A 13,913-nucleotide genomic window follows, 5' to 3' on the forward strand; every position below is an offset into this window, starting at 1 on the left:
ACACATCAGCTACAATGGTAATAAATGAGTAATGGCAAAGTCCCACTGTTTTTTCACAGCTACTAGCTCTCAGAGAAGAAGAAGAAGAAGAAAAGGAAAAACCAGTCTTCTGAGCCTTAATGTTACATTATAAGAATTTTCTTTCATCTCAAATAATGAGACCCTTGGGAACACCAGGCTTAGTGAAGGTAAAATAATACATATGTTATATTTTAGACAGGGCACACAACAACAAATTGAGCTACCTTTAGCTAGAGCTTTCCTATTTGCCAGGTCAAACTCACAAAAATCAAACTTTACACTCATCTAGTTCCTTGTGATTTCAATGGCCTTTCACCTGTGTGATTGCATTTAATTTATAAGCACAGCCATCTGTGGGATAAGAGCCTCAATTTGTTAGATAAGGAAAGAGAACCACAGGGTATTTGATATGGTTGGCTGTGTCCCCACCCAAATTTCATCTTGAATTGTAGCTCCCACAATTTCCACCTGTTGTGGGAGGGAGCCAGTGGGAGGAAGCCAGTGGGAGGTAATTGAATCATGGAGTCGGGTCTTTCCCATGCTGTTCTCATGATAGTGAATAAGTCTCATAAGATCTGATGGCTTCATAAAGAGGAGTTCCTCTGCACAAGTTTTTCTTCCCTGCCACCATGCAAGATGTGACTTGCTCCTCCTTGCTTTCTGCCATGATTGTGAGGTCTCCCCAGATATGTGGAACTGGGAATCAGTTAAATCTCTTTTCTTAATAAATTACCCAGTCTTGGGTATGTCTTTATCAGCAGCGTGAAAACGGACTAACACAGTACTAAATTGACAAACCCAAGGTCATGCAACCAGCTTAAGCGGGAATGAAAATGTAGGATACCTACTTTCAAGTCCAAGGTCGTTTATGCTGCAATCTATCACTTCATAGATTTGTGGACAGATCCAGTCATTGATTTAGACATGTCATTTGTTTATAAATGAAACAATCACATGGTGCATTAAATAGAGTTGGGTGAACTTTACCTCTTTAAGGCAGCCCATGAAGTTGTTGCTGACAGGGGAGCCAGGCAAGTCAGCGGTACTTGGGCTTCCTCCCACGTAGAAGAAGTCGTCCGAGCCCAGCATGGTATAGTCCTCTTGAGTGTAGCCCGTCGTGGTAAGAATGCCATCCACAGAGATTGTCACCTGGTGGAGGGACATAGGGACAAAAAAAATCCCAACAATGACCTTACGATCCTAACATAAGGCAGTGGCTTCCCCTACTTGTGGCATCACTTTCATTAAGATTTTCATGAGGTATACTTTCTAATTTGATTTGATTTTGGTATGTGCAGCCAAGTTCCATTTTCTGGTCTGCCTCCCTGGGTCTCAAGCCTTCAGTATTTCCCTGCAGACTCATGGAAGACTTTGTTAGAATTTCCAAGCCGGGCACCTTGTTCTACCCATTGCAATCTTTACACAGTCAGGCTAGAAAATGGAACCATCCTCAGACGATATCACTTGTCTCAGTTCATTGCTAAAATGATTGCTTATTTGTTACATGATTGTTATTCATGGTGGTAGTGAAAAACAGCAAAGAAGACATTTGATGATGAAGTTTGTTAGGGGTTGGTCTTTGGTTGTTGATGGTTTTGTTTTTCCTTTTTTCTTTTCTTTTCTTTTTTCTTTTCTTTTATCTTTATTGTTATTAATATATTTATTTTGGCTCACACCACGCTGACAAACATGCATTCAGGGAGGGAAGGAGAAGGGTCTTGATTCTGATATGGTCATGGATGATACATGCCATGGACTGCCCCAGGACACCAACCCCTACCCTCCCTTGGCTCCCATCACCACCTCCAAGGGAAGAAATGACCCAAACCAAAAAGGCAACTCTAACAACAACAACAAAAGGAATGATGAGGAATAATAACCAAAACAATAAAAATAATAATGCCCACAGAAAAGAAATAGCACCCTTTTACCCAACATCCATGAAAGGAGCAGAGGGCAGAGAGAAACGATGGGGCCTCAAAGCATGCACACACCATACACCTATACACCCATGCAGAAATCATCTGGAACCAAGAGAGAAGGCGGAAGAAAAAACTGGGAAAGGGTGGGGAGAAATTAGGGAAAGAATAAAAATCCACTTCACACTTACATGCATTGAACAAACTGAAGAACAAGATGGAAGTGAAAAAAAAAGCATTCAAAACTAAAAGGTAGTCTTTTCTCTGCCTGCCACCTCCCTTACTAAATAAAAGAAAAGAAAAGAAAAGAAAAAGTCCAAACCCAACCCCAAAATATATGAAAGATGAAAGGAGAATGAAGAGTGGGGAAAAATAAAAGAGAAGAAAGTGAAATTGGGTTGATGGTTGGTAAGTTGTTAGTAATGAGGAGGAAAATGAGGAAACAAATTCTGATGTAGGTAGGAAGATTCACGAGACAGGAACATGCCATGCAGAGTTTGTATGGAGAACAAAACTCGTGGATATCCTTTTGGCCACGGTAGGGGAGTAAGGTAAAAGAAGGGTAAGAAAGAGTCTAGGAAGTTGAGTACTTTCCTCCCCAGATCACCTGTGGCAGCCGTGGCCACATAAAAGGGAAAGAGAAAAGGGACTAAGGAGTGGGAAAGGAGGAAAAAAAGAAAAGAGGAAGAGTAAGAGGGAGAGGAAGGCACAGAAAGCAGAAAGTTCTCACTATAAATCTCTGTTGTCTCTAGTATGTAACTTGGAAGTTGTAAAATAAGAAAACAAAACAAAACAGATTTAGCCAAATGGAGATACTTTAAAAAAAAAAAAAAAAAAAAAAAAAAAGAAAGAAAAGCATTTTTTGGGGGGAAAAAAACTGAAAACTAGAGAAAAGAAAACCTTCCCCACAAAATTCAACCAAATATCATTTTTAGGACAGTGCATCCCCTTCCATTTTTTTTTTTAAGGAAAAGAAAGGCTTGCATTTAATTGAACAAAAATCTTAAAAGAAGAAATGAGTCTAAAGAGGATAAAAGGGGGGGTTGGAGAGGAAAACGGGGGCAACACACGGCAAACCCAAAAAAAGAGACAATAAGAATGATATCTACCAGACAATGTAGTTTGTTTACCATAGCGTGTCCGATGCCTGAGTGCTTTGCGGAGAAGGGGGAAGAAAGGAAATTAAAAATTGTGAACAGAACGATTGTTAATTAAAAAAACTAAAAACAAAGATGAGTCGTTAGGGTGTTAGTACATTAGTCGGTTAGTAAAATGACACATTGCATGAATGATCTTGTGTTAGTTTCTCAAAAAAAAGGCACCCGACACAGAAAAAGAGAGTGGGGGGAAGACAATGAGACCAGGACTCTATGGAAAACCATGCCACCTGGGGCACAGCCAGAAAAGGAGCTGCAGTCTACATGCCATTGCAGCTCCCTGCTTCTTCCAAACCTCTCTCAGACCATACCTCACCCGCTACAATTAGCACCATACTTACTTCCCAAGGACTCTTCTGAATGGACACCGCCCACTCCCTTCCCACCCTCTAACACAAACCCATTCCACCTCTTCCGAAAGGAAAGACCCCAACAGGTACCATTCCACATGTAGATAAATAGATACAAAGAACTGAAATACAAATATTTTGGGGTTTATTTTTTTCACATCTGACTATGACTACAAGGTAGATAAATGATCATGACTTCCTCCCAAAAAGGAAAAAACTTAAAACATTTACAGATCAAACCTAGCACAGAAAGTCTGCCTTATGTAGTGTACTCTAGGTTTCCATGGATAATTAAACATCTACAACCTACTTGATTTTTGTGGATATGTGCAACCAGAGAGGAACATTTTTCTTTCAGTTTAGAATTAATAGAATGCATCAAAAAAGTTAGAATCTTCTTTATTACTCAATAAGGTCATCAATTTGTTTACTTTGCCAGAATGTTTTGGAATCTCTTTCCCCCAATTCCTCTTGAACAATGCTTTTCAAGCTTTTATGTAATTTATTGTATGGATAGGAGGGAAGACTGGCAGGTTAAACATGATTAGAAAAGCCCTCTGGAAGACTGGAAGACTGGTAACCTCAGTTTTGTGTTTGTGGTTTAACAAAAGTTAACACGTAGAGGTAAAGCCATGAAAGTTATAGCCATGACCTTGGAGTTAGGCAAGGTCAAGGACCAATTACCACCCACTACCACATACAAACACACGAATTCCTCACTACCTTGGTCCCTAATCCCAGTAATAGTTTGCAACAGATACAGGTAGTCCACATTCCTTCCTTTAATTGTAAGCCATAATAAAATACCTGGCCTTGGTCCTGACCTGGCTTAAAGGCAAAACCATGAATAGATGATCATGAAGGAAGAAATGAGGAGAGTTCTGCTCCATTTGGTAGTAAGTACTCCAGCAAACCCCAGGTAAACTTTACTCAGATGAATTTTTGCCATAAAAGCCATTCAATCTTACCAAAAATATGAATGAATAAGGCTGCTATAAGTTTGTTGTCAAATATTTATGGAGCTATTTATAGTTTAATTGAAATAGACAGGAATGTCCCACCATTCAAATGTATCCTAGGGAACTCAAACAGATGTTATAAATATTATTTTAATGGGCAAAATAATAATCTTACATTATTCACATTAAAATAATTGAATTTGCAAAATCAACTTTGCTTTTCAGAGATTTTCCTCTTTCAATAAATTGCATTTGGTTGCAAAATTTAGTCAGAATTTCAATGAGGTTCAATTTTAGGTTCACTTTCTCACAGAAGATTAATACTCCCTCTGCCAAGAAATACCCCCAATACTGTAGGGCCTCTGTACCCCTGTCTAGCACAGAGAATTGCACTTAGCTGCATCCTTGGCACCAGACAGATGCAGTCACCTTTGAAACAGAATGCTCAGCCTGTAGATCATGTGCACGTCACAGTACGTCTATACCCAGACCACGGATGAGCTCATAATCCTTCTGGAACATAAGGTGCTTTGCATATTTAGCCACCACACATGGCTGCAGAAGATTGTAATCACCATTTTGCAAATGGAGACTGTGGTGGAGAAAGGTCAAATGGCTTGCCCAAGGGCACAGAGCAGAATTGGGCCTTAGAGCACGAGGGGCAGGGGCGGGAAAAACATCCAGGGTGGTTTTCCTCTAGCCGCTCTGATTAAAACAGCACAAACAATATTTGAATTACAGTTTGGTTTATCTTCTCTCCATTTAAAGGACTTAAGTGGGCCTGATACTATTTTAGAAAAGTGTTTTTAGTAGAAACAAAAGTGAGCCTTTCACATGAGAATTGGAATCATTCCAGAATGGCAAGGAAGGGTGGTGGGAGAGAGTTAGAGAAACAAATTGGTGAGAACCATGACCTGATTGTGCTCTGAAGTACATGAAAAGTCTCTCCTCCACTGATTAATGCCTAAAGGGTGTTATTTTGTACCTGCCAATCAAAACTAGCAAAAGGTTGTATTTCACTTTCAGATCTAGTCTTTGCAGCTCACATGTAACAAGCCCTTATGTATCAGCAAATGGATATTTGATTTGGGTTCTCTTGACAGTTGAGACGTTCTCTCCTGGGTAAGTATGGATGGGGAATGATGAAAGAAGATATTAGCAATAGAGTTCTTTGGCCTTAGAGGAAAAACACAGAACAATATTCAAAAATATCAGATTCATGAATGTTGAGATGATTGGGGACTCTAAGTCTTATGTCATTTGGTATTTTTACCTGAGATAACTGTAATCTCCCAACAGGATGGCTTCCTTGACATACCTAAGTGTGGAAATGTGTTTCAAATGTGTGCCAGCCTATACCATTTGTTTAGCATTAGTAAGGAGTTACACTTTTATCAAACAGAAAACATAGGCAAACACCTATCATTTCTTATGCTTTCACATTGACATTAGAAGGCATTAGATCAATCATATGGCAGAAGGAAATTTGGTAAGCACTGTTTGATAAGCACTTCAGAAAGTATAGTGTTTTCTGGTTAATAAAGCCTGGATACCATCCAACTGGGTTTAATGACAGATTAGCAAATAGGAAAACCAAGTAACAATGGCAAGCTGGAAAAGTCAGCCTCAGCACAGACTTTGATTTTTATAGGAAATGGTTTTCTTTCACTGACGTGGGCTGATGAGGTATTATTATTGTTATCATTATTATTAGTCATGAAATTGAAAACAGCTTCACTTGGCTAAGGCTTTCTGAGAATGTTGTCACCTGACGGAGGTGCCTGCTTAGAATCGGCAAGCGATGGGACTTCCCAAGCACGGACAGAACCAGGAAGGGCTGCTCCAAAGTTGACTTTTTTATTTGGGTCCTTCCACTTTCCAGGCCTCCCAGTCAACTGAAGAGTCTCGGAGGGAGAGACAGGGGCAATAGAGTAGGACCGCCGCATCAAGGAACAGAGAAACAGAGGAATTCAGAAAGATCCCGGCTAATTAATTCCAAAGCTAGAGATTAACGTAAAAGAAAAAAAAAATAGTTGGGAAAGGGTAGTAAATTAAAAGAGAAAAAGGAAGACTTTTTCTGGAAGGAATTAAAATTATGGCATTGTGGCAATGGCTAACTTAATTAAAAAGAAAAACATATATTCAAAGAATGAGGAAAATCTACGAAACTGCAGAAACAAAATGCCGTCCCTAATTGAATTTAACAATAATACGATAAGATTCAAATGTAATTAAGAAAATGATAAAAGGAAAGCAGAATAAAAGGAATGAAAGTACTTACAACTTTTATTATCTATACAACTGATTTTTTTTTCTTAAATAACAAGCACAGAGGGAGAATTGAAGTATGCGGAGAAACATATTTTAATAATTTTCCATGTGAAATTGCGAAGACTGGGAGAAAGCTAGACTTTAACATCTCTATCCCTGAATCTCCACCCCTCTCCACCTCACACCCGTCACCTGCTTCACAAACTTACTACCCAGCCACCTAGGATGAGCCTTCCAGGCATTCTCTCCCCTCAGCCATTACCTGCCGGAGGTTGCGTGTCACTTTGACATCATGCCAGGCGTTGTCATTGAATTTTCCATTCACTGGCTCCACAATGGCCTCAAAGGCCCCGGACCCCAGGTTAATGACCAAGGAGACCGCACCATCCTTCAGAGCCAGGTTGACATAGTCAGCCGACTTGCCCGTGTGCAGGATGAGGCCGTTACGCTGCCAGGTCTTAAAGGAGAGGGTGATTTCATCACTGCTGCTCTGGATCGGGTTCTGAGACAGGTCGTAGCACAGATACTCTGAGCCTCGGAAAGTGGCCACATTCTCCTCTCGAGCTATAGGAAAAGAAAAGAGGAAAGAAGTCAACACTTGTCTGGCAAGAGTCAGATCTATGCAAATACCAAAGAGAACACACCGCAGGGGTACTGCCCCTGTTCTTGTGCTAATACCAACACAGCACTCCCTTCCATTCTTCCGCAAGTCATATATCGAAACACCCGGGAAACCAGCAGCAGGGGTGACTGCAGAGAAACGACGTGTCCACACGAGGGTAGAAGACAAACAAGATGGTGCAAAAGAGCTTGCTGCCTTTCTTTCACATTTTCTCAAAGAAAAACCTAAAGGGACGTTTCATGCAAAATGATCAAGTGAGGCTCAAGTTGCTTTTGCTTCAGGAATTGCTTTTAAATGCTAGTAGAAGAGCTGGTTTAGAATGGATAATTAACTGTTCTGACAAAGGACTCTTTAGCTTCAGGTAGCTTTTATTGACCAATAACTAAAAAATCAATTACCCTGAAAGATCTGGCTCTGATTTTCATCCATCAATAACTCAGCTAACTTTGGTTTCTATAGTACAGTCCCAAGCCCCGTGGAACATGGCTGGGTTGTTAAGCAGGGGGTTAGACCTGAGCAGGTGATATAGCAGGTAAGGAGAAGGGAAGAGAATGAATTTGGTATGTTTTGATAAGACAGCAATACCACTGTTAAACTCAAGACTCTCTGCTCTAGGGTATCCTGTTTTAGATGACCCTGGTTGGACTATCCTATGGCCACAGAACTAGGGCTCCACGGGGCTAATATGGCATTCTCTTCTTCCCCACAGAACTATCCTTCCCCACGGAACTAGGGTTCCACGGGGCCAAGATCGCATTCTACTGGAGCCCATATTCTCTTTCAAGACAATAGTTCATAGACTGGGACCTTGTCATTGCCCAGTCAAAAAACCTTAAGCCTGTTTTTCAGGGCTTGTGCAGGCCTCTTCCCTGGATCCATCTTTCTTTTTCCTTCTTTTTCTTTTCTTTTTGAGTCTTGCTCTGTCACCAGGCTGGATTGCAGTGGTGTGATCTCACCTCACTGCAACATCCGCCTCCCGGGTTCAAGCGATTCTCCTGCCTCAGCCTCCCAAGTAACTGGGACTACAGGCGTGCAACATCATGCCTGGCTAATTTTTGTATTTTTAGTATAGACAGGGTTTCACCATGTTGACCAGGATGGTCTCGATCTCTGGACCTTGTGATTTGCCCACCTTGGCCTCCCAAAGTGTTGGGATTATTGGCATGAGCCACCACGCCCAGCCCTGGATCCATCTTTCTAAAGGCAAACCATACATCTTGCAAGGTCTGAGGAGCAGCCATGGGGGACTACTTGCAGAAATGTGGATAGGGCTTGTCCATTAGGCTGGGGCATGATATAGGACAAAGCCAAAGGTGGGAAGAGAAGGGAGCAGACCATAGGCTGAGGACTAGGGGTTGGCTGGTTCCCCCTGTGCTGCTATTTCCCAATGCAGAACTCCAAGGAATCCAAAAATTCTAAATTTGAACCTGGCTTTCCAAGTAGTTATAAAGGTATATTTGTCAAGGTAAGAGGATGAAATATATTTTCTTTAATTATTTGTTTTTTCAATTTATAATTTTGACACACAGTGTTATGAAATTCCATTTGTCCTCTTGCCAGATAGCCTTACTTAGAATGGTCTAACTCATACCAGAGTTGGTCAAAAGATATCAAACGTACCTCATTACCAAAAGAAAATGGCAACAATAGTTGAGATATACAGTTTTCCTCTAAAGATTGGAGGCTACAAAATAAGGTTGAAAGAATTCTATTTTCCCTGCCGGAACTACAATCCAGGCTTATTAACCAAAGCCAAGTCCGCTTCAGCTCAGATCTGTATCAACCATCACAGCCCCAGGTAAACTTCTTAGGCAAAATAAATATTTTCTCATCATAAAGTAAGACCTGTAAAAAGGAGACGCTTTTATAATGTGAAGAGACTACTAGCCACTACATATTGTTAAATTAATCTTAGCATTATGAGATCATTAAAACATCAACCTCAGCTTCATACTCCAGGGAATTAAAGAAGAGATCAAATTTCTCTTGTGTGTTTCAGAGTAGCCCAGTCATATGTGTCTACCTGCATATGTCTGCTTGCACACACACTGGTATAAGCAAAAGAGACCTGTTCACCTATAAATGCTCACAGGGTAGCTTGCACATGTTTAAGTAGTGAGCACATAACGCATGCTGGATTTTAGCAGAAATAGCCCCCCCAAAATAATAAAGCAGAGATTCAACACTGTCTGCATGTTTGAAGTAGATCTATCCAATCCCCTAGTGTTCTGTCTATTGTCATGATCTCTCCCCTCATTTCTGAAGAAACAACTTTGTTAAAATGCAATTGGATAAGCCCCTGTTCAGGAGACCTGGAGGTGACCCTGATCTAGAGTAGAAGGTGACAAATCAAACGGCGTTATCACAACTAAGCTCTTTTTCTACAGAGCCAACTACTGTGCACGTCCTTGGCACCACAAGTGGTATATTAATGGGTGTCTTCTATAAACATTTAAGTTATACCTTGTGTGCCCACTGAACTGAGATAAATGAGCAAGGAAAGTAGGGCCTATAAAGAGAAGCTTAAATTAATCATCCAGTACCCTTCAAAGGGGAAAAGTTTGACACAGAACAGCAAGGCACCAGATATTATTTAATGTGCTACATGGTGCTTAATATTTTTTATATAATTAGAGCAAGGAGTCTGTCAAAATAATAAATTTTAGAGCTATAAGGGATTTTAGAGATGGCCTGATTTAATGTCCTTATTTTATTATGGAAGAAATTGATGACTAGAAATAAGTGAGTTGCCCAAGACAACACAGTTAGTTTGTGGTACTCTGGGCTTGGGGCATGTCTGGGCTTTTCTTAGTCTAAACATTCATTATCTTCCCTTTGCCCATCACTCTGGACATTCCAGATGCTCCTACTTGTCTTGTCAAAGGCCACAAATGATTCCATGGAACGGTACATTGACTGACAAACCATCCCAAACTTTGAATAAACTGAGCCAGAAACCAATTCCTCTCACCTTACATGAATCACTCATTCACCAAAAGAAATGTTTCCCTAGATCTGTATTTAAAGCAAAAACACTTCTTTTATGTGGGAGGCCATAGAGGGAAAAAATGGCATCAGTGTAGAGAAGAGAATATCACCATAAATAAATAAGAACTAAAACCAATGTGAGGAAGAAAAGGCCTATGCAAATCACATGCATATTTATGCTAATCTCCATGCAAATACACCGATGAAGATTTTATGTGGCGAAGTGCCTTCCTTTGCAAATATTTAACAGAAATTGCTGTAACCATTCACAACCTTCCCAATCTTTTCATCCAACGAAGAATTTTCTCAGTTTACCTCATCCCTGAGTCAGAGGAGGCTACCAAGGTCAGCATTACCCTGTCGGGATATCTCCTCCATTGGTCAACAAACAATAGACAACTGACATATTCTCTCTAAGTCGTATCCTACATAAGCAAATTTATATCATTTTCAAGTGATAAAATAATTTTCCCCTACACTTTATGTTGTAAGAGGCACTAGAAATGCATAACCCAGCCTTTTTTTTTGAGATGGAGTCTCTCTCTGTCACCCAGGCTGGAGTGCAGTGGCGCGATCTCAGCTCACTGCAACCTCCGCCTCCCAATAACCCAGTCTCTAAAAGAGCATATCAAGGGCTAGAAAGGAGAAGGAGAAAAAAATGAGGACCTTGAAGAAATCACTGTTTTGTACACTTGCACAACTGACATGATTTTTCTTATAAGACCCCCAATCTATCTTAATTTCCTTCTAGTAGCTGAGACTCAACCACTCTCTTATCACCTTGAAAATCACACTAAGTTGACAGTAAGAGTAACTAAAATGGGCAAAACCAAATAGTGACAAACATGCATTTCTAACCTTATTCAATCCTTTGAATCCTCCATTAGAAAAAACAAAATAGCACCCAAAATCTGTTTATACTTGGTGTTTATACTGAGAAGGAGGTTGAAGAGACAATGCAGTCACCTTGTATATATTCAAGCTAAACAGGTAGAGAAAATGAATGCAGGGGATTATGTAACACAGTACACAACAGCTTAGCATAAAACTACAGCTTGGCAAGAGAGGAGGCACTGACATAGCTAATGGACTGTTTAGCTCCATTTAAATTATATTATCCCAAAGTTTACAATCAATTGCATAAGTGTAAAAATGAAAAGTGTTATTCTCACTGCATGAAAAGCAGAGCTCAATTCTGTATGACAAAAAATCATTTATCCATTATTCGTAAGCGTCCAATTGATTAAACACTAGATGCAATCTAGATATGTATAATTCAAGATTTTAAATCAGTTTGTATAAGATATATAAAGTACTGATCTTTCAAATGGCTGGATAAATCAATACTGATATATACTTAGTATTAATAAGCATTTACTTAATTCTGTTCTTCACTCCTTTCCCCCAAAAGACACCCAACTTATAATTTATATATTATTATCACTCTATTTCTCTGAGAAATTCCAAAGCAGATTAAAATACTCAGTGTTATATTTTATTACTATGCAATCTAAGAAGTGTGGGGAAAATGCATATAACTGTTTAATTAGGCCTGCCATTCCTATGGCTTGGTGTCTTAAAAACCCAGACTGGGCTTTGAGGGCAAAAAAATTGAACTTCTATAAGTTACAGGGAACCACTGCATAATTTTACTGAGAGGGATAGAAGGATTCAATCTGTATTTTTAAGAGATTGCATAATCTTTTAGAAATACATTTGAACTACTTTTTCAGGGGTTGCCTGGAACTGGTTCAGCCTAGATGTTGATATAGTTCCTGGATATAGTGAGGTTTGCACTTCACTGGGCAAGAATGTAAGCAGAAGTTCCTTGCAGAACAACCTAAGAGAGGCAGAGACACCAGCAAGCCAGAGAACACAGGAGGAAACCAAAGTGTGGATACTTAAGATCCAAGTGCAATCATTGGAAAGCCAAAGACCAAAGGTAAAATTTGACAGGAAAAGACAAAGAATTAGTCAAGAAAGGACTGAAAATGAAAACATGTCAGGCATTGATAAAGAAGGATTCTAGGACCATTTGCAAGCAGGCATTTACATGTATCTAGATGTGTCGTGGATTTCCAAATGCTTTCTTTTTTTTTTTTTTTTTTTTGAGACGGAGTCTGGCTCTGTCACCCAGGCTGGAGTGCTGTGGCCGGATCTCAGCTCACTGCAAGCTCCGCCTCCCGGGTTCACGCCATTCTCCTGCCTCAGCCTCCCGAGCAGCTGGGACTACAGGCGCCGGCCACCTCACCCGGCCAGCCCTTTTGTATTTTCCAGTAGAGACAGGGTTTCACCGTGTTAGCCAGGATGGTCTCGATCTCCCGACCTCGTGATCCGCCCGTCTCGGCCTCCCAAAGTGCTGGGATCACAGGCTTGAGCCACCGCGCCCGGCCTCCAAATGCTTTCTTAATTATTATTGGTATTCTCTCAATGCTCTGTGAGGTCATTTTGCTATGATTACACCAATGTGAGGAAATAGAGACACACAGAGTTTACAGGGGCTGTCCAAGGTACTACAGAGTGCCATTTCCAAAACTGTAATGCCATGATTTTCATTCCATTGCTTTTGCTACTACACCATACCACTACTTTGCCAGAAACTCAGATTCCCAAAGCAGATGCCTAGCACCCTGTATCTGATATTCTGCAGCTGCATGAAGTTAAATCTGTTGAAAGGTAAAACTAGTGACAATGGTAGGCAAGAGCCCTGGTAGGCAGCAGGAAACCAAGCAGGCAAGTAGGGGAGTACATTGACTTTCCTTCCAAATTCTCAGCACCAAACTGAAAAGAAAAAGCCAATCTGAGAAGATAACACTCTTTACCTCCAACAGAGAGCCTTAGAAATGGAATTTTTAGATACTTAGAAGAGCCTGTTAAAATGCTGACCCCTCTGAAGTGGCTGTAGTCAGTGGTCCTGTGAAGAACACCTGCTGAGCTCCAGAAAAGGAGTGGGAGCCAGCTTCCTGATGATGAACCTCAGAGACACAGCGAAATTGTTCTCACTGTAGCATGCAGCCTTTGTCCTTCAAACTGGCCTCAAACAGCAGCACAGCGCAGTACTTTAGCCTGTATTCATGCAAAGATAACCTGGCTGCCCATCCTGGCCTGGCCCACCTGGAAACTAATGAGGCAAAAAAACACATGGACTACTATTGCCTTGCCTGCTAGGCAAAGAGATGGCCTGTGGTCTTGTGGCCACCCTGTGAACTCATTTGCTCTCCGTGAAGACAAACCCAGCAGGGGCTATATTGTGCCTTCTCCACCAGTGCAACTGCAATCAGAGGTTGAAGGTTCTCAAGTCACGAACTCACAGATCACCCAATTCTGGCCAGTGCTTTCCAGGCAAAGAAGCCTCAGCAATGACAAAAGAAGTAATGGGTCCAAGGCAAAAGGGTACACAACTGCAGAAATAAATGTCTAGGCAATAAGTCCACGATTGCACAATTCTACTCATTCCTGGGGGATGGAGGGGCTGCATATACCCTTATTGCTGAAAGGTATCTTGAGCTAAAACAGCAATTTGAGTATTTTTGCTGGCAAAAAAAAAAAAAAAAAAATATGGCAAGTATGAGTTCATTCCTCTACAAGTCTGTTTCCTTACTATCCAACCTGCTAAGAATCCAATA

At 40.7% G+C, this 13,913-nt stretch overlaps 2 protein-coding genes across 2 annotated transcripts in view; one reads left to right on the forward strand and one right to left on the reverse strand.

Moving 5' to 3' along the window:
* The window catches only part of LOC126959123 (neurexin-3), a 792,314-nt gene that overhangs the window by 344,633 nt on the left and 433,768 nt on the right, over nt 1-13,913 (reverse strand). The window contains exons 5-7 of the mRNA XM_050798071.1: nt 6,940-7,241; nt 3,071-3,094; nt 1,009-1,170 (exon numbers count right to left, since the gene is read on the reverse strand). Coding sequence (XP_050654028.1) covers nt 1,009-1,170; nt 3,071-3,094; nt 6,940-7,241 — 488 coding nt within the window. The remainder of the gene's footprint in view (nt 1-1,008; nt 1,171-3,070; nt 3,095-6,939; nt 7,242-13,913) is intronic.
* SNW1 (SNW domain containing 1) overlaps nt 1-13,913 on the forward strand; it is a 1,184,582-nt gene that overhangs the window by 213,529 nt on the left and 957,140 nt on the right. The gene's annotated exons all lie outside the window — the stretch shown is intronic.

Source organism: Macaca thibetana, chromosome 7 (assembly GCF_024542745.1).
Source record: "Macaca thibetana thibetana isolate TM-01 chromosome 7, ASM2454274v1, whole genome shotgun sequence".
NCBI classification, from domain to species: Eukaryota; Metazoa; Chordata; class Mammalia; order Primates; family Cercopithecidae; genus Macaca; species Macaca thibetana.